This window comes from Salvelinus alpinus, chromosome 26 (assembly GCF_045679555.1).
Source record: "Salvelinus alpinus chromosome 26, SLU_Salpinus.1, whole genome shotgun sequence".
In the NCBI taxonomy this organism is placed as follows: Eukaryota; Metazoa; Chordata; class Actinopteri; order Salmoniformes; family Salmonidae; genus Salvelinus; species Salvelinus alpinus.
The window spans coordinates 9,269,144-9,295,613 of NC_092111.1; the positions used below are offsets into that span (position 1 = coordinate 9,269,144).

Sequence of the window (26,470 nt, forward strand, 5' to 3'; positions counted from 1 at the left end):
TACACTGCCAATTTTGCAGGTTTTCCTACTTACAAAGCATGTAGAGGTCTGTAATTTTTATCATAGGTACACTTCAACTATGAGAGACGGAATCTAAAACAAAAATCCAGAAAATCACATTGTATGATTTTTAAGTAATTAATTTGCATTTTATTGCATGACATAAGTATTTGATACATCAGAAAAGCAGAACTTAATATTTGGTACAGAAACCTTTGTTTGCAATTACAGAGATCATACGTTTCCTGTAGTTCTTGACTAGGTTTGCACACACTGCAGCAGGGATTTTGGCCCACTCCTCCCTACAGATCTTCTCCAGATCCTTCAGGTTTCGGGGCTGTCGCTGGGCAATACGGACTTTCAGCTCCCTCCAAAGATTTTCTATTGGGTTCAGGTCTGGAGACTGGCTAGGCCACTCCAGGACCTTGAGATGCTTCTTACGGAGCCACTCCTTAGTTGCCATGGCTGTGTGCTTCGTGTCGTTGTCATGCTGGAAGACCCAGCCACGACCCATCTTCAATGCTCTTACTGAGGGAAGGAGGTTGTTGGCCAAGATCTCGCGATACATGGCCCCATCCATCCTCCCCTCAATACGGTGCAGTCGTCCTGTCCCCTTTGCAGAAAAGCATCCCCAAAGAATGATGTTTCCACCTCCATGCTTCACGGTTGGGATGGTGTTCTTGGGGTTGTACTCATACTTCTTCTTCCTCCAAACACGGCGAGTGGAGTTAGACCAAAAAGCTCTATTTTTGTCTCATCAGACCACATGACCTTCTCCCATTCCTCCTCTGGATCATCCAGATGGTCATTGGCAAACTTCAGACAGGCCTGGACATGCACTGGCTTAAGCAGGGGGACCTTGCGTGCGCTGCAGGATTTTAATCCATGACGGCGTAGTGTGTTACTAATGGTTTTCTTTGAGACTGTGGTCCCAGCTCTCTTCAGGTCATTGACCAGGTCCTGCCGTGTAGTTCTGGGCTGATCCCTCACCTTCCTCATGATCATTGATGCCCCACGAGGTGAAATCTTGCATGGAGCCCCAGACCGAGGGTGATTGACCGTCATCTTGAACTTCTTCCATTTTCTAATAATTGCGCCAACAGTTGTTTCCTTCTCACCAAGCTGCTTGCCTATTGTCCTGTAGCCCATCCCAGCCTTGTGCAGGTCTACAATTTTATCCCTGATGTCCTTACACAGCTCTCTGGTCTTGGCCATTGTGGAGAGGTTGGAATCTGTTTGATTGTGTGTGGACAGGTGTCTTTTATACAGGTAACGAGTTCAAACAGGTGCAGTTAATACAGGTAATGAGTGGAGAACAGGAGGGCTTCTTAAAGAAAAACTAACAGGTCTGTGAGAGCCGGAATTCTTACTGGTTGGTAGGTGATCAAATACTTATGTCATGCAATAAAATGCTTATTAATTATTTAAAAATCATACAATGTGATTTTCTGGATTTTTGTTTTAGATTCCGTCTCTCACAGTTGAAGTGTACCTATGATAAAAATTACAGACCTCTACATGCTTTGTAAGTAGGAAAACCTGCAAAATCGGCAGTGTATCAAATACTTGTTCTCCCCACTGTATATCCCTCGAGGTGGGGAAAACTTAAATCCATTTGGAGTAACTGTCAACCATTACCAGTATATGTTTCTTATTTTATAGGCAGGCATGTGAACAAACTCAATTTGCTTATTTACCAAGGGGCCAGGGCCCCAGGGGACTGGTAGTTCCCCCTTTGGACACATAACTCACATCGTAATGGTAAAATAGACTACAGAACAGGTGTCCCTCATTCAGGGGCAGCACTCTCTCTCTGTCCTTTTCCTGGTCTGAACACACATGGGGCTATTGATAAATTATAAACTTATTCTAATTATTAGTGTTTACATAGCCCATTTAAATCAAGCCCAATGTCTCCAGTCTTTCTATTGAGGGGGATCAGGCCTCACCAGGAAGTCAGAACAGAGATCCGAGGTCAGTCAGCCCTATTAAGTGAGTGTTTGTTTTCCTGTACCTCAGACATTATTTAAAGATAATGTTCATGTGTGCAACGAAAACTCTGATGATAGAAACTTCAGAACATTTCATTTGTGTACCCTTTAAGTTGCATCCTTTCTAACCCGTGAAAAACCCACTAAAACCAAATAAAAAGACCCCACACCATAAATCAGTATTAACACCACTAACAAATATGCATAACAGGTGGGTTGTGCGTGGGTACTGGCGTGTGTGGTAAAATGTAGGGTAAAAACAAACAAAATAGCCTTACTTAATTTGGGAGCTCCCTTAACAGCTGGATCCGGGTACTTTTAACTGCTCTCCCAAGGCACTTGCCTTAGGAAGCCTTTCAAAGGGAGATACAGAATCATTGATAAACATGAAGAAAAAAACTGGTAGCGGACATTCCGTCAGTCTATACAGAATTATACTTCAGACACATCAGATGACACAGTGTCTCGTCAAGCTGAATAGGCACCTTCCGAGGTAAACAATCCCCCAGAGCCCCTCTCTTGTAATCATTGTCATTTTGACCTGTTGCATCGACATGCTGTACAAACTCTCCCTGGGATATAAACTTAGTCAAAATATAAAACCTGTTGTTTAACAAATCTGCTAGGACCTTCAAAAAGTTATTGCTGGCTTATCAGCTCAATATTCGGCACTAAAAACATTTATTTTGATCTACCTCAATTCTGGACACAGTTCCACGTAATGGAAACATATTATTGTTTTAGATGACATTACCTTCTTACTTAGTGCTACCCAAACTACAGAATTTAGAAATAAATTGTCAAAAATGATTCTTATTCAATTATTCATACCTCTGTCCCAAATTTCCCCACTGTCTCTCTTACAGCCTATTTGAGATCAATGTGTACTGGCAGCTGACTATTGTTCCACAGGAAGTTTATCTCTTAACCAAAACACCAGATGGCTTACTCACGAGATCAGTGGACCAGGCCTTGAGGCGTGAGCGGCCTCTAATTTAAGTAGCAATGCTCAATCCCTCTGTCTTACTTCGTCAAATGACTAAGATATTGCATTATTGGATTGCTATCTGAAAGCCAATTACCATTCACTTTGTTGCTTTCACTAGTCTCCATATCTGTTTCCTTCAACTTGGACTCCCTTCCCAATAGGAATACTTCAATCACTACTGCTTAAACACACGGATCACTCTCAAACAACATTCTGCTTTTCCCCCTATTGCAAGGTTTAAAACAAAACAAAACAAACGTAATAACTTTCTCCATATTGGAAAGCATTGTTTTAATCTTAGTATAACTTCAAAAGTTACTATATATTTATTTCAATTTTCTGTTGGATATTCACTTTCTGCTTCAATATTGATTACGTTTATTATTTTAAGATTCATATGTAATGCTTTGGAGGGATCAATATGTATTAACTTCTCTGCGCTACGGATCCCTTTAGCGGGATCATTTTCCTAAACAACCGCTGAATTGCAGGGCGCAAAATATTACTACAAATATTTATAATCATGCAATCACAAGTGAAATATACCAAAACACAGCTTAGCTTGTTGTTAATCCACTTATCGTGTCAGATTTTGAAAATATGCTTTGCAGCGAAAGCAATCCAAGCTTTTGTGAGTGTATCAATCAATGCTACAACAGCTAGCCCCAAATTAGCATGGTCACGAAAGTCAGAAAAGCAATAAAATTAATCGCTTACCTTTGATAATCTTCGGATGTTTGCACTCACGAGACTCCCAGTTACACAATAAATGTTATTTTTGCTCGATAAATATTACTTTTATAACAAAAAAACGCCATTTGGGTTGCGCGTTATGTTCAGAAAACCAAAGCCTCGTTCCGTTCGACGATAATTCCAAATAGTATCCGTAATGTTCGTAGAAACATGTCAAATGTCTAATGTCAAGTGCTCTGTCCACAAACATAATCGATAATATTTCAACCGGACCCTAACCTATTCAATAAAAGAGAGAAAGAAAATGGAGAGCTACCCCTCTCGCGCGCAGGAACTTATCAGAGGACACCTGACTAGTTTTGAAAAATCTTTCAAAATAAAAGCCTGAAACTATGTCTAAAGCCTGGTCACAGCCTGAGGAAGCCATTGGAAAAGGAATCTGGTTGATACCCCTTTAAATGGAAGAAAGACGGGCCAGGAAACACAGATTTAAATTTAAAAAAATCACTTACGGGTTAGATTTTCTCAGGTTTTCGCCTGCAGAATCAGTTTTGTTATACTCACAGACAATATTTTGACAGTTTTGGAAACTTTGGAGTGTTTTCTATCCTAATCCGTAAATTATATGCATATTCTACGATCTGGACCTGAGAAATAGTCTGTATACCTTGGGAACGTTATGTTTTTTTTTATTTAAAAAATCTGACCCCTAGCATCAAGAGGTTTTAACTGAGTTGCACTTTCTATCAGTCCCCTGTAGATGGCATGCTCTGTCCATAATACGTCTCTAACTAGCACGTTAAACAGGTGAGTAGGTGAATACAGAAAATCATTGGTTCTATTTAACAGAGTATGGGCTTATTTCAAAATGTATTACCAGGGTGGAGGAAATCTCATAAACGTGTATAGTTTTATTGGTTAGCGGTAAATTAAGTCCCATAAAATGCTTTAACCTCATCTTCATCAAATGATCCATAAAGGGACCACTCTGAACAGAATACTTTTACACCACTTTTGTATGTCTACGTGTGGGTGTGCAAGTTGTATATTATTATTATTTCTATTGTAACTTCATCAGATCTCTAGTGTCCCATTATACAAATATTATGTTACTTTATCTCTAGTAACCCATTATACATATGTGCTACATCACAAATTCCTCTTCTACACCAGTGTTCTATACATACAGGGGTTTAGATATTCACTAGTGTTCTATTTAACAGCATATTCTGGAAATAGTACTTTCTCCTTTCATATCTCCATACAGAATCCCTTTATAACGTTATAAATCTGTAGGTTTTCACCTCCACACCGCAGCAACAATCGCAACGGAGCAGCCCGAGAGGTACACATATCTTTCAATATCTATCAATCTCCTGTCAGTGCTCACTACCTGTAGATCGATGGGCGGTGGTGGACAGAACCCCTAGATAACGTTATAGATCTAAAAACTCAGCTCACACAGAACTGGTAGTTCACACAGAACTATCCATTCTTTCACGCACTCTGTAATCCTCTTTCACACTGGAGCTAGTCCCTTGCCAGCTCTCATTCACTCTGTACAGTCAGTTTAATAACCACATTTCAATCTCTTATTATCCAAATTCCAACCAGCTTAACACCCAAATTTCTATCAATCAGTTTATTATTCAAATTTCTAAGGATCTGCACCTTTTTTCCAATTTTAGCCTAAAATGACATACCCAAATCTAACTGCCTGTAGCTCAGGACCTGAAGCCAGGATATACATATTCTTGATACCATTTGAAAGGAAACACTTTGAAGTTTGTGGAAATGTGAAATGAATGTTGAAGAATATAACACATTAGATCTGGTAAAAGATAATACAAAGGAAAAACCATGCATTTTGGGGTATTTTCTTAGTACCATCATCTTTGAAATGCAAGAGTAAGGCCATAATATATTATTCAAGCCCTAGCGCAATTTAGATTCTGGCCACTAGATGGCAGCAGTGTATGTGCAACGTTTTAGACTGATCCAATGAACCATTGCATTTCTGTTCAAAATGTTGTATCAAGACTGCCCAAATGTACCTAATTGAATTATTAATACATTTTCAAGTTCATAACTGTGCACTCTCCTCAAACAATAGCATGGTATTCTTTCACTGTAATAGCTACTGTAAATTGGACAGTGCATTTAAGAATTTAAGCTTTCTGCCAATATCAGATATGTCTATGTCCTGGGAAATGTTCTTGTTACTTACAACCTCATGCTAATTGCATTAGCCTATGTTAGCTCGACCAACCGATCCTGTAGAGGTTAACACGTCCTTTCCACACTCACACAATCATACACAACTTTCACATCCACATTCACTTAGTACTATTCCCAAACACACTCGGTAGTCTCCCTTATTACCCCATGTGCATCTTCAACGATTCTCTGTAATTACCTCCCATGCATCATATGTATCTGCACTATACATATAAAATAGCACAGAATGCACCTTATGCTATTCTCTACCAGTGGCTGCAGACCATGTAGACATTTCTCTTATAAATGCCTACAGACAGCTGTCAGCGGTGCATGGTACCGTTACTTGCCCTTGTTCTAGTCGTCTCTCTAAGACTAGCTCTAGCCTTCTTCCACGTCATATGTATCTTCACCGGTTCCTCTATAGTCTCTACAGTCTCCATAGTCTCTACAGTATCTATACTCTCTATAGTATCTATAGTCTCATGTATGTCAGGCTCCCGAGTGGCGCAGCGGTCTAATGCACTGCATCTGAGTGCAAGAGGCATCTCTACAGTCCCTGGTTTGAATCCAGGCTGTATCACATCCGGCCGTGATTGGCACAACGTCGTCCGGGTTTGGCCGGGGGAGGCCGTCATTGTAAATAAGAATTTGTTCTTAACTGACTTGCCTAGCTAAATAAAGGTAAAATAGATATACGTATAGTCTACATTGTTTATAGTCTCAGTAGTTTATATAATCATAAACGCTATGGTCTTTATAGCCTCTATAGTCTTGCTGCTTCCCATACATGTAAATAACACCCCGTATTCAAAAACACCTTGTGTTATTGTGTAGGCTAGTGGTAACCTCCTTCTCCATCTTTATGTTTAGTTTCATTGGTTTTATCATTTATTTTTATACAAATTCATTTAAATTGACTTACTGAAATCAGTTGCCATCCCTCAATTGTTTGCAGATGATGTGTCTTCTGCTGGGCAACTCACAGTAAGGATCTGGTCTGGGTGTGTCCTCGTCCTCTTTTGGTCAGATGGGAATTTCCCTCACACTTCCTAAAATGGGCCACTGGTTTTCCTCGCAGACCCTAACTGGAAAGCTCTGCAGGCAGAATCAATCATCCAATTCGTGACGCTTAATTGTTGTGGAAATTCTTACACAGGGACACTCGAAGTCAACCTTAAATGAATCATTCTTTATTATCAGCGCGCTGGAGAGGTTCCAACCAACTCAATGCACCATAGTACACATGTCAATCAGGAGCTCTGCTGGGGCAGTCCCACTAGTTGTCTTATGTACGGCTATACACAGACAAGTTATATTTGTATGATTAAGCATAATTAATTCATCATTATTGTTTTGTTTCATTCATGTGACCGACCAATACTGGTTCATAACATGTGACAGACCAATACCTCACGAGGCTTCTTCTCTCTAAGCTGAGACCTTGAAACTGAGTTATCCCTTTCTCTAAACAAGGATCTGGCGATACTGAATAGAACACAGATATTAGTTATTAGTTTCCAGCACAAGTCTCTCCCTTCTCATATAAAGTTAGGATTCATGAGATACACTGTAAGCGCTTTTGTACACAAGCCCCTTCAGTGTTATAAATGTAAAAGATTTGGTCATGTGTCAAGTGTGTGCAGAAAGGAAGAGTATCGTATGCCAGATGAAGTGAAATGCTGCAACAGTGGAGATGAACATGCGCCTGAATTCCTGGAGTGCCCTGTTAAGGTGAAGAATGAGGTGGCAAGGGTAAGGAGTGTCCAGAGTGTCTCTTATCTGGAGGCAGTGAGAAGATTGGAAGGAACGAGTGGCGGGGAAGAAGCAATGGTAGTAGAGCCACCACGACCAGTTTGAGGTTTCTCATCAACTGAGGGATAGTGAAATGCTACATGTTAAAAAGGTGGACTGTATTATTTATTGCAATGGTCTTTAACTGCGGAGAAAAAGTATAAGAAAATTGGAATCATTGTGAATGCCACTGAACGTTTTTGGGGTCTTCATGATGTCAAAGCCGAGGATGTGCAAGAAATCCTGTCGGTGAATGTACCGCCATCACAGGCCCCTGGGCATGTGTAGGGAAGTATTTTGGAGTGGACTGTGATTGAAGTGGGATGGGCTTTCTTAGTTGACGTGTTTTTATTTCGTATGATGCCGTTTTCCCACTTTCCCACTGTTTTTTTTAGTTCGTATTCAATACCCCGTCCAGCTGGTGGCGGTAATGCACAATTAACATTGAATGCCAACCGCCGTTAAACCCCATCGAAGAATATTTCCTGTCTGACCGGAAAAACCTTTGTTTATTATTTTCAAGATGGCGGCGGGAATGTATTTGGAACACTGCCTTGACAGTAAGATAGTTTTCCTATATTCACGAAGTAGTTTATCATCCTACTAAATATTGTGTAATGTAATGTATGTAACGTTATTTGTTTTACATGCACGCATAGCTACTCCCAGAACCACTAGCTGAGTTTGAGGAGATGAGAAGCCCAGTTAACGTTACTGTTTCAGCTAACGTTACTCCCATGAAAAATCCAGAGCGAGGGACAAAGAGCACGCGAGAAAGCTAGCTCGCTTGCTAACCGAGCTAGGAAAACAGCGCATACTTGTACCATTCTTAATAGATTCTAAATTAATTTCTTGTATCGTAGGGTTCTATTCAGTGGTTTCCCTACGTTTACGTACTATACATATTTATAGGCCAGTATTGACAGATTTAACACACGCCAGCTATGTTGCAGCCCACTGACACTGATGATACTTCTGTATCTGAATTGGAACCGATATATGACTTAGTATACTTACAACACCTTGTTCTTCTAGGTATAGAAAACCTGCCATTTGAGCTACAGAGGAATTTCACTCTGATGAGAGACCTGGACACACGGACCGAGGGTGAGACTCTCACACAGATCTGATATTATCCTCATTGTTGTTGTTATCATAACAGGTAAGTAGCGAACACTTATCCAAGCTCCAGTCAAAAGTCAGTGTGCACGTAACCCATATGATGGTTGTAACCACAACTTACTATAAATCATTTCATCTCTCAGATCTGAAAGGGCAGATAGACTCTTTGGCTCGTGAGTACACGTCAAATGCACACACCCTCTCCTCGGAGCAGAAGCTCTCCCTGCTTCGCCAGATCCAGCAGTCATATGGAAAGTGTAAAGAGTTTGGAGATGACAACGTCCAGCTGGCCATGCAGACCTATGAGATGGTGAGTAAAACCTTTGGATGGTTACAGTAGATCGGGAATAGGCGTGCTGCTTGGGGTCCATACTAGTAGTGATGAAAATAAAGGTTCTCTTTGGAGAGAGGGTTACCTTTGCCTGCCTGTAAACATGCACTCTAGTATAATTTGTTGCCTGTACCTCAGGTTGCAGGTAAACCTTACATAGTGAAAGATATGTTATATTCTCAATTAGCATGTTTGATGCAGCTGGAAATGTTGAATAGTACATATTTTGATGTTGAGCAGCAGTGGACACACTTTTTGATTCCACTGTGATTAGTTAGCCTAGACAAGCTGTGATGTCAAGTCATTTGTACATGTGATGTCTCAGTCAGTGTTCTGTTATTCATTGTGACCCCTCAGGTGGACAAACACATCCGCAGGCTGGACACAGACTTGGCCCGCTTCGAGGCAGACCTAAAGGAGAAAAAGATTGAGAGCACCGATTATGACTCGACCTCCAGCAAGGGAAACAAGAGTAAGTTATTTTCTGACACTGTGCTCATTTTCATTCGGTTCTGTCCCTTGAACACGTTTCTTTTTAGTGTTGTCTCATTGCTGTCCACACATAAACAAACACACAGACAACGTTTAAGCCTATAGATAGCTGGGAACTGGGCCTTGTTTATAATTGCATGCAATGGCAAATGTTTTACAAAAAACTAGCTTATTCTTATTGGACAAGTCCAATTAGTCCCTCCCTATATCAGTCTATTTTCTTCTGTTTAGTGCTTAATGAACACAACCCAGGCAAGCTCTATATGTGTCCATAGCCTGAAGAGATTTGTGTCTTTCGCAAGGTGAGCTCAGGGGGCCAAAAGAGAAGAAGGTGGCTCGCACGAGGTTAAAGGCGAAGTCAGACGACGACTGCAGCCCCAAGATCGGACAGAAGAAAGTCAAACTAACACAAACGTATGTACAATTTAAAACATACGTTTCATAAGCTGATGCTTTGTACCAGATATAAGCTAGACAGAAAATTCTCATCTCCACTCCAAAAACCCCCTGAACCTAACCGAAATGTTCTGGTCTTCTCTCACTCTGTACCTTACAACAGTCTCTGATACAGTACATCTCTTCCTCTCACCATTAATTGCCATTGTCCTCCCTTGTTGTGTCCTTAGGCCTGAGTTCACAGCCCCTACAGTGAACTTTGGGAACGTCCACCCCTCGGACGTGCTGGACATGCCCGTGGACCCCAACGAGCCCACCTACTGCCTGTGTCACCAAGTGTCTTATGGAGAGATGATCGGCTGTGACAACACAGACGTGAGTCCACAGCTTTCTGCCATTGGTTATCTAGCGGTACATGAGCACTAGGTCCAGAGTTGGGGTCATTTCCCTTTCAATTCAGGAAGGAAACTGAAATTCCAAGTCCCTTTTTTTTCCTCATAGAGAGAAGCAATGACATCACTTCCTGAGATGGTGGAATTGAAATGAAACCCAAACCTGATTGGGTCAACTATTCACTATGAGCCAAATCCTAACCTGAAATCTGGGCACTAGAATGTTTCTACAGAAAATACCACTTTGACATGAATGTGTGATTTTACCAAAAAGTCTTGCGTTATAAATTAGTGTAGTGTCAAGAAATGAGAGATGGGGTTGGAATGTTTGGCGCTTAAATCACAGATTAATTCAGTAAAACCTAAATAAAGGCTAGTTCCTTTTAGTACATTTTGACCAAGAGTAACCCACTACTGTACAGCACTATAAAAGTTGCTCCCTATACTAATGGAATAATACTAATCAGAATGTACTGTGTGTGTTTGTCTCATTGCAGTGCTCCATTGAGTGGTTCCACTTTGCCTGCGTGGGGCTGACGACAAAACCCAGAGGAAAATGGTAAGTCAAGGAAGAGATTGGAAATCTGGAATTTAGGGTCGGAAAATAAGGATGTTTCTCCTGTAACATGGAAGAGATCAACTCACTGAACGTACATTTCTCTCTCTCTCTATTTGTCTCTCTCACCCTCTCTTCTCTTGTTCTATCATTTCTTTCGCCCAGGTACTGTCCAAGGTGTACTCAGGAGAGGAAGAAAAAATGAACCCAGAGACAATCATAACCAACAATCATAGCGCTAGAGGGATGTAGAGTTTACAAAGGAGGGTTCAGTGTTTGTATAGAAACATGGCACGCCCTCTAAACATCCATAAACACTAACATAGACTCTGCAGGGTCATGTTTAATAGGTCACACCATCACAAGTTGGGTTGAAACGCAAAACCAAAATGAGCATTTCCTATTGGACCAAGTCCAAGTAGCCCCTCCCCTTTTTCAGTGTGTGTTCTTCCATTCAGTGTCTAATGGTACTTCTGGTCTGCTATCCTGTATACCTCTCTTTGTCAAACAGAAAGAAGATGGACATTTGACGGAGGTGTAGTTCCAGCTGTTAGCCTAATTGATGTTCCCTAATCATGACTATATTTTTTTATTGTTTAACTTTTTGATGGTTGCTTTAATGCTTATTTATGCAGAGTACTACAGAGACGTATCCCCTTCTTTTTACAGCCAGTGGCTCTATATGGTTCTCAGCCACTCAGTTGCTTCATGACAGACTGTAACAGCGGCTCGTACTGGATGCTTTTATACTGAACACTATTCAGCCCTGATACACACCGATCACGTGTATCAACTCTTTTGTTCTCCAACTATTCTCTATATTCTCACTAGCTATTTGATTAAGCGGAGTGGTTGATGTAGCTAGATTGTCGATTTGACTGGAACGGAGAATGTACAGATCTAGATGTGCTAGTTCGGAATGCTGTCGGAAGCAAACTGGACAGAATTTCTCTCTCACATTCATTTAAACAGCAATCACCTGAATTTCAGGTTGTTTGCCCAAAAGAGCTGGAATTAGTGAACTGGAAAAGGAATTGATAACCAAATCTAGATGGTAAAGCTTTAAAAATATATATTTTCTGATATATAGACATTTTGATAGGCCCCATCTCAAATAATTCAACAACGTCCTGTATATTTCTATTAGGAAGAGGCCTTTCCTTGACTGACTGTGCTTTATGAAGAGCCTTATTGATCAGTACTGTAAGAATAACCATTTAAATGTGCTTAAAAGTACAAGTATCCAGAATGACTGGCTACGTTGCTCAGTATGGTTTGACTGATGCCGCAAGAATATTATTTCATTTAGGTAAAACGTGAAACTCATGAAAAGGTATTTTGATGCTATGACCTTTTGTATTCTGACTAATTGAATAATGTACTTCAAAACATTGGGTGTTGTTTTTGGAGTTATCTATTCTTAAGGAATAAAGCACACACACCAAAAACAACCAGAGTAAAATGCCGTTTCTTATTTCTAGAAGTTCTACTATCATCATGAGCTTTGTAGGTGTATTCCTGTTTATTTACTACTTGTAATCATTTTCAGTCCAGTGTATGATATGCCTATTGAGAAAGATAAAGACGTCTTTGTTTGCATGGATAGTATTGACAGATTATCAATCTGAAGTTCTCCAACAGTGCTTCACTCTGAGATGTTATTTTCATTCTATATCAAATAACTTCATAAATCCAACATTGGACTCTGCTGGCCCATTCCCTACGTATTAAATCTCCAGTGCAGTGTTCAATCTGGCCACAAGGTGTCTAGCTGCTCTCATCACTGCACTATTATAGACCACAGGATATCCTGTGCTTTCCAAAATACCAGATGGTGTCTACTATCTCCAATTTGACACTGGTGGATTGATTATATAACAAATGTACACTACCGTTCAAAAGTTTGGGGTCACATAGAAATGTCCTTGTTTTTGAAAGAAAAGCACATGTTTTGTCCATTAAAATAACATCAAATTGATCAGAAATACAGTGTAGATATTGTTAATGTTGTAAATGACTATTGTAGCTGGAAATGATGATTTTTTAAATGCAATATCTACATAGGCGTACAGAGGCCCATTATCAGCAACCATCACTCCAGTGTTCCAATGGCACGTTGTGTTAGCTAATCCAAGTTTATCATTTTAAAATGCTAATTGATCATTTAACCCTTTTGCAATTATGTTAGCACAGCTGAAAACTGTTGTGCTGATTGAAGCAATGAAACTGGCCTTTAGACTTGTTGAGTAACTGGAGCATCAGCATTTGTGTGTTCGATTACAGGCTGAAAATGGCCAGAAACAAAGAACTTTCTTCTGATACTCGTCAGTATTCTTGTTCTGAGAAATGAAGGCTGTTCCATGTGAGAAATTGCCAAGAAACTGAAGATCTCATACAACGCTGTGTACTACTCCCTTCACAGAAGAGCGCAAACTGTCTCTAACCTGAATAGAAAGAGGAGTGGTGCACAACTGAGCAAGAGGACAAGTACATTAGAGTGTCTAGTTTGAGAAACAGACACCTCACGAGGTGTAGTACCCGCAAAACACCAGTCTCAACGTTAACAATTAAGAGGTGACTCCGGGATGCTGGCCTTCCTCTGTCCAGTGTCTGTGTTCTTTTGCCCATCTTAATCTTTTATTTTTTATTGGCGAGTCTGAGAAATGGCTTTTTCTTTGCAACTCTGCCTAGAATGCCAGCATCCCGGAGTTGCCTCTTCACTGTTGACGTTGAGACTGGACAACAGGACAACAAAGTCAAGGTATTGGAGTGGCCAGCACAAAGCCCTGACCTCAATCCTATAGAAAATTTGTGGGCATAACTGAAAAAGCGTGTTCAAGCAAGGAGGCCTACAAACCTGACTCAGTTACACCAGCTCTATCAGGAGGAATGGGCCAAAATTCACCCAACTTATTGTGGGAAGCTTGTGGAAGGCTACCCGAAACGTTTGACCCAAGTTAAACAATTTAAAGGTAATGCTACCAAATACTAATTGAATGTATGTAAACTTCTGACCCACTGGGAATGTGATGAAAGAAATAAAAGCTGAAATAAATCATTCTTTCTACTATTATTCGGACATTTCACATTCTTAAAATAAAGTGGTGATCCTAACTGTCCTAAAACTGAATTTTTACTAGGATTAAATGTCAGGAATTGTGAAAAACTGAGTTTAATGTATTTGGCTAAGGTGTATGTAAACTTCCGACTTCAACTGTAGATATTCCATTACAAATCAGCCGTTTCCAGCTACAATAGTCATTAACAATGTCTACACTGTATTTCTGATCAATTTGATGTTATTTTAATGGACAAAACATGTGCTTTTCTTTCAAAAACAAGGACATTTCTAAGTGACCACAAACTTTTGAACGGTAGTGCACTGTACATATACAGGTAACTGCCAAAATAAAGGAAACACTTGAATAACGAGGGATACAAAGTACAGTATATTGAAAGCTGGTACTTCCGCACATGTTGGTCCTGAGCATTTCCTAAGCAGTTAACATCCCATCATGCTTAGGGTCATGTATAAAAATGCCCATTATTTTGCCTGCATTGGCTATGCCCCCATAGGATAACAATGCCCTCATCCACAGGGCACGAGTGGCCACTGAATAGTTTGATGAGCATGAAAACAATGTAAACCATATGCCTTGGCTGTCTCAGACCAGATCTCAACCCAATTGAATACTTATAGGACATTCTGGAACAGAGCCTGAGGCAACGTTTTCCACCAACATCAACAAAACACCAAATTATTTAATTTCTTGTGGGCGAATGGTGTCGCATCCCTACAATAGTTCCAGATACTTGTAGAGTCTATGCCAAGGTGCATTGAAGCTGTTTTGGCTCGTGGTGGCCCAATGCCCTGTTAAGACCCTTTTAAATTTGTGTTTCCTTTATTTTGGCAGTTACCTGTATGTGGAATTTATTCATGGGTAGAGATTATTTGGAATATTTGTTTTACAAGTATACTGGGTACGAACGCCAAAAAGCATTCAGAGGCCTGTTGCAGGGGGTTCTGTATCTTAAGTGCAGAATCAAAACCCTTATTCCTGAACTGTCCCTACGAATGCTGATTTTCATGCAAATGTATCTCTATTTTATTAGACCATAGAACTGAGGTTTACATGAATAAAATAATGACTCCTGAAATGTTAGAAAGATACACCTAACTACAGACATTTGCAGATACTCTGTGCAATGTGCACAACAGCTCTTTCAACTCCTGAGGGTTGCTACAATATGTACACCATAGGCCCGTCATGGTTATTGCCAAGTCGTGGCCTGTATCAAGTGAAGGCAAAGGCAAATGTTTAGATAGTGGTTTTGATACGAGCTATTTTGCTGAATTCCCTAGGGTAGGGGGTGTCAAACTCATTCCATGTTGGCCCTGGTGTCTGCAGGTTTCTGGGTTTTCCTTTCAATTAAGACCTAGACAACCAGGTTAGGGGAGTTCCTCACTAATTTGTCACCTTATTTCATCAATCAAGTGACAAGGGAGGAGGGAAAACCTGCAGATACTCGGCTTTCCGTGGAATGAGTTTGACACATGTGCCTTAGGGTATCCATTGCACCAAAGCCTTCCAATGCCATTCCTTCAGGGTCAAACGCTGGTCTTTGCTCCAGCACCACTCTATCATGGTATCATCGTTCAAGTCACATACATTTGATAAACCCACATGGAAAATTAAATTGGCACAGTCCTTTCTGGTTCTTGATTACGTTCCATTTTTAGGATGTTATTTGAGCTTCCAACATCAACATGTCTTGACTAGACTGAACTTGGGAGAATGTGGAGTGTTACAATTGACAAATTGATGAGTATCAATATGTAATTATATGTAATTGGCTGCAGGCACAATGAACATCAATGTCTCTGCAAATATGGTCACTCACTGAATGGAGACGAGTTGAAATGACAAGCAATAGGCCTGTGGTAGCTCTCCAGCACCTCACATTTGAACCGTTGCAGTAGTTAAATCACATAGGCAAAGTAAAGGTCAATCTAAAAATATGGCAGATGACCTTCTCATAATCTGCCAGGCTACTGAATACATATACACTGCACCCTGGGATGGCCTATATCTCTCTATTTATATAGATTTATCATGTCAAAGAGGGTGACATTTTGGTAAGGCGACACCGAAAGGCAGGTACAACTTTACCATGGATATTTTCTGTGATATGGTAATATAAATGAAATCTGAAATCAATGTCTTAATAGGCTATGTTAAGGGTGGGCAGATGCTGCCCTGGACTGGCAGCAGCAATCACTTTAATTGTTTATGGGGTTGTCATAGTCATCGGAAAGGGGGGAGGTGTAAGAGTATAGCTTCCGTCCCTCTCTTCGCCCCAACCTGGGCTCGAACCAGGGACCCTCTGCACACATCGATAACAGCCACTCTCGAAGCATCGTTACCCATCGCTCCACAAAAGCCACAGCCCTTGCAGGACAAGGTCTCAGAGCGAGTGACATCACCGATTGAAACACTATTAGCGCGCACCACCGCTAACTAGCTAGCCATTTCACATCGGTTACAGAGGCATAGGTTCTGTAGGGATATATGCCGCATTCAGAACAACTGGGAACTCGAATAAATACGAGGTCAAATCATGACGTCAGTGATCTTCAGGTTGGAAAGTGGGAGCTCTAGAAAGAGGCCGAGTTCCCGTGTTGGAATTCCGAGTTGGTTGACCGTTCAAGTCGATTATTCTCTGTCAGAGCTGTTTTTTTACAGTTCCCAGTTGTTTTGAACGCACTGAAGTCAGAAGTTAGAGATTTTCGAGTTCCCAGTTGTTTTGAATGCGGCAAAAACTAGGGGAAGAGCCCCATTTCGTTCTCTCATTACTATCTCTCTGAGGGAATACCGCCCACTGGACTGTGAGTTATGGCTAGCTACTGTAGTTCAGGCTAGGTATGTTGTTTTATGCAGCTCTCGTTACCCCGCTGTGTAACCTTAAAACGCCTGTTGGCATTAACTGTAATTCCCTCTCTGTCCTTTTGTTATTTAAGCTAGTAGGGCTATCCCACTTCTGACACCAATGTAGCGAACAGCGGGGAAGGGAAGTGAACCCGGGTCACTGGTGTGAAACCCTACACATTGCACGAATACAGTTAACCCACTTGGTGGGAATTGTGACGTAGCGCAAATAGCGAGGATCGCCACACTACCCCCCAAAATTTTCTGTATTGGTGTCAGGGATGGAGCCCGTGAGGCCATCGGAGAGACGTGTACACGGGAGGGATCTGGCATAGAGAAGCGTGGGGACACGGGGTAATGTAGTGACCAGGGATACTTCGGGATTTAGTCCATGATGCCCTTTATGTACTTCCCCAGCGTCAGATGAACTTGTGGATACCATTTTTATGTCTCTGTGTCCAGTATGATGGAAGATAGAGGTAGTTCTGTGAGCCAATGCTAGCGCAATGACTGGAAGTCTATGGGTATCTGCTAGTATGCTGCCCGGTACAGTTGAAACCGGGATTCATCTGTGAAGAGCATGCTTCTTCAGCGTGCCAGTGGCCATCGAAGGTGAGCATTTGCCCACTGAAGTCAGTTATGACGCCGAACTGCAGTCAGGTCAAGATCCTGGTGAGGACAACGAGCATGCAGATGAGCTTCCCTGAGAAGTTTCTGACAGTTTGTGCATCAATTCTTCAGTTGTGCAAACCCACAGTTTCATCAGCTGTCTGGGAGGCTGGTCTCAGACGATCCCACAGGTGAAGAAGCCGGATGAGGAGGTCCTGGGCTGTGAGGCCCAGTTGGACGTACTGCCAAATTCTCTAAAACTATGTTGAAGGCGGGTTATGGTAGAGAAATTAAAATTCTCTGCCAACAGCTCTGGTGGACATTCCTGCAGTCAGCATGCCAATTGCACGCTCCCTCACAACTGGAGACGTCTGTGGCATTGTGTTGTGTGACAAAACGGCACATTTTATAGTGGCCTTTTATTGTCCCCAGCACAAGGTGCACCTGTGTAATGGTCATGCTGTTTAATCAGCTTCTTGTTATGCCACACCTGTCAGGTGGATGATACTGTGTGTGACTGTGTGAGCGCGAAGTCTGGCATTTCGCTCATCTCAATGGTTGCTTTCCCCTGCTCAGACATTGCATGCATCAACCAATGGTTGCTTGTCACGTCATCGACTGTGTCAGACTGACAGATTGCCATAACATATGATGTGGTTAGCTGATACATAAAATACCTGTCCAGGCCACAGGAGGCAGCTGAGGGAAGGACGGGTCATAATAATGGCTGGAACGGCGGTAATGGAATGGCATCAAACAAATGAAAACCATGTCCATTCCACCAATTCCGCTCCAGTCATTACCACGAGCCTGTCCTCCCCAATAAAGGCGCCACCAACCTCCTGTGATCCAGGCGTTGTAAGATCTGGCAGGCATCAGCAATGCCTAGGCAGGGGAAAGCACCCAATATCTGCAGTGCTGCTCATGGTAACATCATTTGGCTGAGTCTACCTGCATTTCCACGTGTATTAACAATTGTCAAATTAGTTTATCAATCCATCTAACCTCACCTGTTTCATTTATTAGTATGTATAATGTAATGAAACAGGCAGGGAGCAGGTCTCGAACCCTCGATCTTCTAGCCCGAAGTCCAGCGCTCTATCTACTGTGCCGCAAAAACATGATCGAACGGCAGAGTCGATATCCGCGCTTATAAACCCAGGGTCGTTACAATATTAATGAAATATCAAGTTAGGAGAACATATATTTTTTGCCAAGATGCGCCCTGTTGCAATGCTGCAAATCTAACCAAAACAATAATAATGGGGGATACAAGGCACGACTGTCCACACCGTCCAACTGAATGGTGCAGGTTTTTTGTTCCGTATTTACTGCGGATTGACAAGCCACTACGACCTTGACATTCTGACCGGGCTTGCGCACGCGGAGGCGTGTCCACGGACTCAATGGGAAGATAAAATGCGAGCGCACCTTTACTCGTCCCCGCTTCCCCTTGTGAACAAGTGGACAGACAGAGGCTATACAAGAACGGTACTTTAAAAACTTTCTTTGCTCTTTTATGCGTTCCAAAACCAACTTTAATTGACAGTTTCAAGTATGCCTTAATTGTATGTGATTTACGCACTGGGTAGGCTTCGGCGTATCTGGTGTTTTGAATAGCTGTCTTTTGACTTTGGGCTAACCTACGTGTTTTTAAATGTGTTTTCTGTGCATGCAGACTTAGTTAATTTGTTTCAACTTTTTCCATGACTTATGTCAACTGTGTACTTTAACAAAACACTGCTGATAGATGCCACAGATTTAATGGACTTTTTTTTCTGTAGTGACTTTTAATCTGATATACGTAGATCAGTGTTTCCTAAACGCAGTCCTGGGGACCCAAAGTAGTGCAGGTTTTGTTTTTTCCGTAACGTTACACAGCTGATTTCAAATGGCCTAATCAAAGCATGATGAGTTGATCAGTTGAATTGGCTGTCTACTACTAGAACAAAAACTAGGTTTGGGGAATGCTGACGTGGATACTTATTCTGAATGTGCATTCTACTCCTACTTGTTGGTTTTAATTTATGTTTTACTTTCAGCGGACTATACCATATCAGGCAAAATGGTGAAGATTGGGATCAATGGGTAACCTGCTTTTGTCAATATTATTTAAAGAAATGACTGGTTTTGTATCAGAACTAGAGGAGAGTTCAAAATGTCACGAGACTCAGGCTTGCATTGCACAAATCCCTTGATAGTTTGTGTACTTTGGAACCAAGTTTGAGGAAAGCTCATGCCATACTGTAACTACTAGTTCACAAGCCTTGTCCATTCTCTACTTATTTATAGTTTGGGTGTCACACCGCCTCTACAGCACTCTCTTGTATCTTCTCAGCTGTCACATTCCTTTATTCTATCCATCTAATAATATCCCGCTAACCTTGTCAGCTGAAGTTCCTTTTTTTTTTTTTTTTGGTTGAGCTCTTTGACCAATCTTATCCTTCTAACCTTTATTTGACCAATAGACTGCAGGAAGATATGATTGATATAAACCCTTTCCCAAAATCAATCTGTAATGATGCCCATTTCTAATCTGGGACACTAATGTGCTGATTGACCTATATACAGTAAGGAAACTGAACTCTTAACATTGGGAGCAATAGATCCTCCTGACTGTTCAGTTCCCTCAAAGCCTATGTCATAGACTCATAACAAGGTGTTAAGTCATACAAAATGTCATTGACTAGAACAAATTGCTTGTTAATAGTAAAGGATAGCAAGGAATTTGCTCCACGATGCCAATTTTTCCCTGGCTCATACTGTTACCAAATAGGCTACTTGTTTTTCACCTTGTTTTTACTCAGTTCTGATGCACTTTGACTCCTTTGGTGGTCAATACATTGACCGTTGTGAACAGGACACCCTTTTAGCTGGGGGTGTGTCTGATTTGCGTCACTGGGCGAAGTTCAAATGAGTTAAACGTTGTGGTGATCCTGATGAGTGACACTGAATCCTCAATCACAGGGATTGTATCATCCACTCTGAACTTGATTGGTCTGTATATCACAAGACAAATCTGTGCAGTAATTGGCTGCTAATGTTATCTAAATTGAAGTTATTTCAGCTGCCCAGGAACTGACTTTTTTTTATTTTTTTTATTGTGATTTAAAACAATTGTAGACTATAATCCAGTTTACTTTGTATTTCAGTGGTGTCTAGGCTTTTCTCAACCACTGACTGCAACTCAAGTCTCCAACATTCACAGTATTTGACCAATGTGGTCCTATCAGTTTGAGTTAACCAGTAACTATCAGACTTCATTCACTTCGTAAGGGAGCAGTCCCATGTGGATTGCACTTAACTATTCACCCAATTTATGCTTAATCTACCTACACAACCGATGGCAAGATGTACAGTAAGCTATACTGAACAAAAATATGAACCCAACTATTTCAAAGATTTTGCTGAGTTACAGGTCATAAGGAAATGAGTTAACTGAAATCAATAAATTAGCCTGTAATCTATGGATTTCACATGACTGGGCAGGGGCGCAGCCATGGGTTGGCCTGGGAGGGCATAAACCCACCCATTGGGTAGCTAGGCCTAGCCAATCAGTTTCCCCCCACAAAAAGGCTTTACGACAGACTCCTCAGCACCCCACCCCACCCTCCCCTCAGACTATCCCACAGGTGAAGAAACCGGATGTGGAGGTCCTGGGTTGACGTGGTTGAGGCTGATTGGACGTACTACCAAATTCTTAAATGACGGAGGTGGCTTATGGTAGAAATTATTCTCTGTCAACAGCTCTGGTGGGCATTCCTGCAGTCATAACAATTGCATGCTCCCTCAGCTTGAGACATCTGTGGCATTGTGTAACACAACTGCAAATTTTAGAGTTGCCTTTTACTGTCCCCAGCACAAGGTGCCCCTGTGTAATGATCGTGCTGTTTAATCAGCTGCTTATTATGCCACATCTGTTAAGTGAATGGATTATCTTGACAAAGGCCAAAATGCTCATGGAGGGATGTAAACAGATTTGTGCACAATTTTACAAAAGCTTTTTGTGCATATGGAACATTACTGCTGTCATATTTCAGCAACACTTTACATGTTGCATTTTTGTTCAGTGTATTAAAAAAAAATGCTATGATTTGAGGGTAATGTCCCTTTAACTGCACAGGCCAACCAAGCTTAAACAGACTAGTCTTTAACCTGCTTTTCCAATTTGTCCTCAACCCCGCACTTCTCATTTCTGGTCACGCTGCACCAACCCAACCATATTGGGCATAAACAAAGGCTCTGGGCTGCAAATGTCAAGGTTGGCAGGTGTTGTCGAGCTGTCATCAGACATGTCAGTTTAGGGCTCCTGCCGCATGCTGATGTGGTAATATGATACATGAGGATTAACTATAAGACTCTTCTCGTCTCAGATTTGGGCGTATTGGGCGTCTGGTGACCCGTGCCGCCGCCAAGAACGGCAAGGTCGAGGTCGTCGCCATCAATGATCCCTTCATTGACCTGGACTACATGGTGAACTTCATACTGCATTAAGAAATGCAGTACACATAAACCAGTTTTAGCTGCTCGTGTTTACTGTAACATCCCTTACTGGCTTTAAAGTCCTGCCCCTGTTCCATAGGTCTACATGTTCAAGTATGACTCCACCCACGGTGTTTGGAAGGACAGCGAAGTGAAGCAGGAAGGTGGAAAGTTGATCATTGGCAATCTGCACATCACAGTTTTCCATGAGTGAGTGGGTTTTCCTTGACTTATTCTTTAGGTACATTGGTTCAAATTACACATTTGTATGGTTTTGTGCACCCATATTAAGCTTAGTGGTGGACAAAAAAAGATTCCTCTCTGGTTCTGGGAAACTGCCCCATTGACTGAGTGCTCTAGAAGGATAGAACAGGTATATTATGGTTATGGGTTTCACACACATTGGAACATTCTACTTCTGTAATTGGAACGCTTGTTTTGTAGTTTCACCCCAACTTCTTCTCGTTGCGTTCTTCAGGAGGGACCCCACCGCCATCAAGTGGGGTGACGCTGGCGCGGACTACGTCGTCGAGTCGACTGGTGTGTTCACCACCATCGACAAGGCCTCTGTAAGTACCTCAGTTCACTAGCAGTAGGAAGGCCATGGTCACATTTTTAGGTATTTAGTGATTTGGTGTGCGTTCATTATTTTGGTAGGCATGGTATGCAGTATGACCCCACTTTCAATTATGACCTTTCTTACTTTAACGCCCTTTTTTTTTTTTGCATTTCACTGGGCTTTTTCTGCTATGTGCTAAAGGTTGGCTGGCTTAGTTCATTCAGTGGCTTTGCATTTCCACAAACGTAACCTTTGCCCAACCATCCACCACAGGCTCATCTGCAGGGAGGTGCCAAGAGGGTCATCATCTCCGCCCCCAGCGCCGACGCACCCATGTTCGTGATGGGTGTCAACCACGAGAAGTACGACAACTCCCTGAAGGTTGTCAGGTAAGCCTCCTGTTGCGTTACCTTTTTAAGGAGCATTGGTAATTCCCTGTGGCCAAATTATGACTTGTACAAAGAATGGCTGAAAAACACGCATTCGGTGTGCAGTGTTCTCACCCCTGAGTAATACTATTTAAATAGTGTAATTTCAGCTGATTATTTTATGAATTTGTGGCACAATGTTTAATCGTTAAGTATTTGTTAATGTCATGTTATTAACAATTTTTATGTCCTCACAGCAACGCCTCCTGCACAACTAACTGCCTGGCTCCCATCGTCAAGGTTATCAATGACAACTTCGGCATCATTGAGGGTCTTATGGTAAGAATGGATCTTCATTCGGTGTTTGACTTTTTGAATGTCATAGCCCTTTAATCTTAGTGGTGCTCCATGAACCCTGCATGGACTAATGTTGTCGTCCCCCCCCAGAGCACAGTTCACGCCGTCACAGCCACACAGAAGACTGTTGACGGGCCTTCCGGTAAGCTGTGGAGAGATGGACGTGGTGCCAGCCAGAACATTATCCCTGCTTCCACTGGCGCCGCCAAGGCCGTGGGCAAGGTTATCCCCGAGCTGAACGGGTATGAACCAATCCAGGACCGTAGTTTTTAATGGAGTTTTGATGATAGTGATAAATGCTGAGATTTGTAGCACTAGTGCTTTTTACTAGGGTTGTTTTTTGAAGAATTTACTCGAGCCCCACTTGTGCTCGTGATGGTGTGGATCCTGACCCTTTTGTGGGTTTTTCTGACCCACAGCAAGCTGACCGGCATGGCCTTCCGTGTCCCCACTCCCAACGTGTCCGTGGTTGACCTGACTGTCCGTCTTGAGAAGGCCGTAAGTCTCCCAACAACCTTTTTATACTTTTGCTAATGTCTATTAGAGGTTCAACTGGGAATTTGGTGCAAGTTACCAGCATTATGGCAAAAGGCACTTCATACATTTTTATCTAGATTTTTCTTTTTACATGTTCGCTCTTCTGCTTTAGGCGCCTTATGACGAGATCAAGAAGGTTATCAAGGCTGCCGCTGAAGGACCCATGAAGGGAATTCTGGGATACACAGAAGACCAGGTAAATATTTCCCCATTCCAACCCTGTCCCAATCTGTCCTTTACTTGAAGTGTGCACTTGTACACTACTTCCCGTAAATATAAAGTCATTAGATCAGGAAACCCTGACCTAGATCAATCTGAGTCCCCCCTGGGTGCACCACGCTTTGTGCCCTAGCACTATACAGCTGACTCGCATAACCAATTCATCACGCTTTGATTATTTGAATCTGCTGTGTAGTGTTATGTTGACAAAACGTGCCCCCAGGACTGTTTGGGGAAACCTTGGTCTAGAGTAACCCCACCCAGTCCACATATTTGGTGTATTCCACAGCTGATTTAGAGGCGCTTGATTAGGTGACAATTTGAATAAGTTGTGCTTGTTCTGGAACACATCAAATGCATGGACGTAGAGCACACTTCATGAGAAAGGAGTGATTGGGAAGTAAGGCAACCTTTCCCTATGCCATCGGCCTCAAGGTCATAGGTTGAAATGTCTAAGTGGGAACTCTAACGAGCGCTGGTGATGGTTAATCGTTTACACTAAAACTTGTTGCTCCCCTCAGGTGGTGTCCACAGACTTCAACGGTGACTGCCGCTCCTCAATCTTTGACGCCGGCGCAGGCATTGCCCTCAACGACCACTTTGTCAAGCTGGTCTCATGGTATGTATGCAGGAACCTACACGTTGTGCTCACACCAGGTCTCCACCGACTCCGTTTCATCGACATGTACAGCTGTGCATCATTTGCATTGCAGTGAATGTTGCAGCTGTTATAACATTACAAGGGGCAGCATATGTAATGAACAGTGGTCCAAGAACAGAGCCTTGAGGGCCACCGAAACTTTCCTTTTTGTTGGAGTTTACATCCACATTGATACCATGCCAGGATCTAAACCAGGCAACAAAAAACATTCAAATAACAAAAGGGCTTATTAAATAAACTTATTGTGATTGAGGTATGGCAAAATGCAACACAATGTTTGAACTTGTGGCACGCAATGCTGCCTAGTGTCAGCTGGACCACAAAGGTGTGAACTGCATAGTTGAATGCAGTTCATGGACGTGGGAGTCACTCACTCGGACATGATCAATGTTGTAATTCTGTTCCATCGCAACATTAATTTAATTAGTATAGCCTTAGCTTTCCCCTGTAGGTTTTTGTGAATTTTCAAACTCTTGTTTCTTCTATAGGTACGACAATGAGTTTGGCTACAGCAACCGTGTTGTTGACCTGTGTCTGCACATGGCCTCCAAGGAGTAAAGTTTCCACACCACACTTCCAACCACTCATTACCTCTTCCTTCTCCTGAACGGACACCCCACCAGTCCGCTGCCAGAGAGCCTGTAGTGAACTCAACTCAATGGGAACATTTTTATAAGTCACACCTCTGTTCTGTTCAGTGTGAGGATTGAGTATTTTTGCCTGCGGAATATTTCTGTTTACTACACTGTGGCTTAATTTGCACTCCTTCACAATAAAAGTCCTGTTATTGAACTATCATCTCATTCTTCCAGAGCATATGTTCATTATGGCACGCAACTGTTTTGAAATGTTTTGCAATGGAATATTAATGTAAGTGTTCTACCATTTGGTGCCTAATAAACACACCACTGCGTGGACTAACGTCTACCCCACAGTTCAGCCTGTCGCAGAACACAGTCCCTCCGATAAGCTGGAGAGATGTGCCAGCCAGAACAGGCTGTGGTATGAACCAATCAATGAACACTGGTTCCTTAATGGTTTTTATCACCAGTGATGGATAGGATTTCTATACTGCTTTTCACTAGTGGAATCAGTTCTTGAGCCGTCATATGGAGCTGGTCTAAAGTAGTCGACACACCCAATTTGTTATGAGTAAAAAAAAAGTTAAGATGAACCACTGTATTGGACACAGATTCAAACAGGTTCTTTTAATGTTTACATTTAAGCACATTTTGCTTGTAATAGTGTGGATCTAAAGAACTAGGACCCGCAGCAAGCTGACTGGTATGGCTATCGTGTGCCCCTTGTCTGGTTGACCTGACAATCTGTCTTATGAAGACGTAAGCTCTGTCGTTTGCTACATACTTTAGTCAGACTGATGTTTGTGGTGAGGGGTGTTGTACAAAAGTCAACAGTGACTGGATAATCTCTAAAAGAGAATCAAAGCCAATGACACGTTTTCTAACTGCTGCTTTACCCACGTGTGTTCTGGACCAATTGGACCACCCGAATGTGTTCGTTTCGGGTCGGCAGGTACTCGGAGCCAAACGTTTGGCTGGCGCAAGGAGTCTCGGTAGCAAGGCAAGTAAGTCTCCCAATAAGTATTTCCTATGCTTTTGTTAGTGGCAACTAACGTCAGGGCTGGTGTCAATTTAGTAAATCAACTGAAAGGCCAGTGGTCTCCAATGCTTCTCTATAGTTAGGTTTCCATCAAATGTAACAAATTTTCCTGCAAATATTCTAAAATCTGCATAAATAAAACATTATCCCACCAGTGGT

At 42.0% G+C, this 26,470-nt stretch overlaps 2 protein-coding genes across 2 annotated transcripts; both read left to right on the forward strand.

The window, feature by feature from the left end:
• The first annotated feature begins 8,165 nt into the window (after positions 1–8,165).
• LOC139554605 (inhibitor of growth protein 4-like) lies at positions 8,166–12,423 on the forward strand. Its single transcript, XM_071367545.1, has 8 exons — positions 8,166–8,243; positions 8,719–8,790; positions 8,949–9,115; positions 9,494–9,608; positions 9,931–10,042; positions 10,255–10,399; positions 10,914–10,975; positions 11,138–12,423. The coding sequence occupies exons 1-8, from the start codon at positions 8,207–8,209 to the stop codon at positions 11,175–11,177; spliced, it is 750 nt and encodes a 249-aa protein (XP_071223646.1). The 5' UTR covers positions 8,166–8,206; the 3' UTR covers positions 11,178–12,423.
• A 6,455-nt stretch (positions 12,424–18,878) lies between these two features.
• LOC139554647 (glyceraldehyde-3-phosphate dehydrogenase-like) lies at positions 18,879–25,483 on the forward strand. The gene is made up of 12 exons (XM_071367638.1): positions 18,879–18,999; positions 19,551–19,596; positions 21,882–21,981; positions 22,091–22,200; positions 22,469–22,559; positions 22,823–22,938; positions 23,175–23,256; positions 23,365–23,516; positions 23,694–23,772; positions 23,924–24,007; positions 24,552–24,649; positions 25,180–25,483. Exons 2-12 carry the CDS (start codon positions 19,574–19,576, stop codon positions 25,247–25,249), a joined length of 1,005 nt encoding a protein of 334 aa, XP_071223739.1. The 5' UTR covers positions 18,879–18,999; positions 19,551–19,573; the 3' UTR covers positions 25,250–25,483.
• Positions 25,484–26,470: the final 987 nt, after the last annotated feature.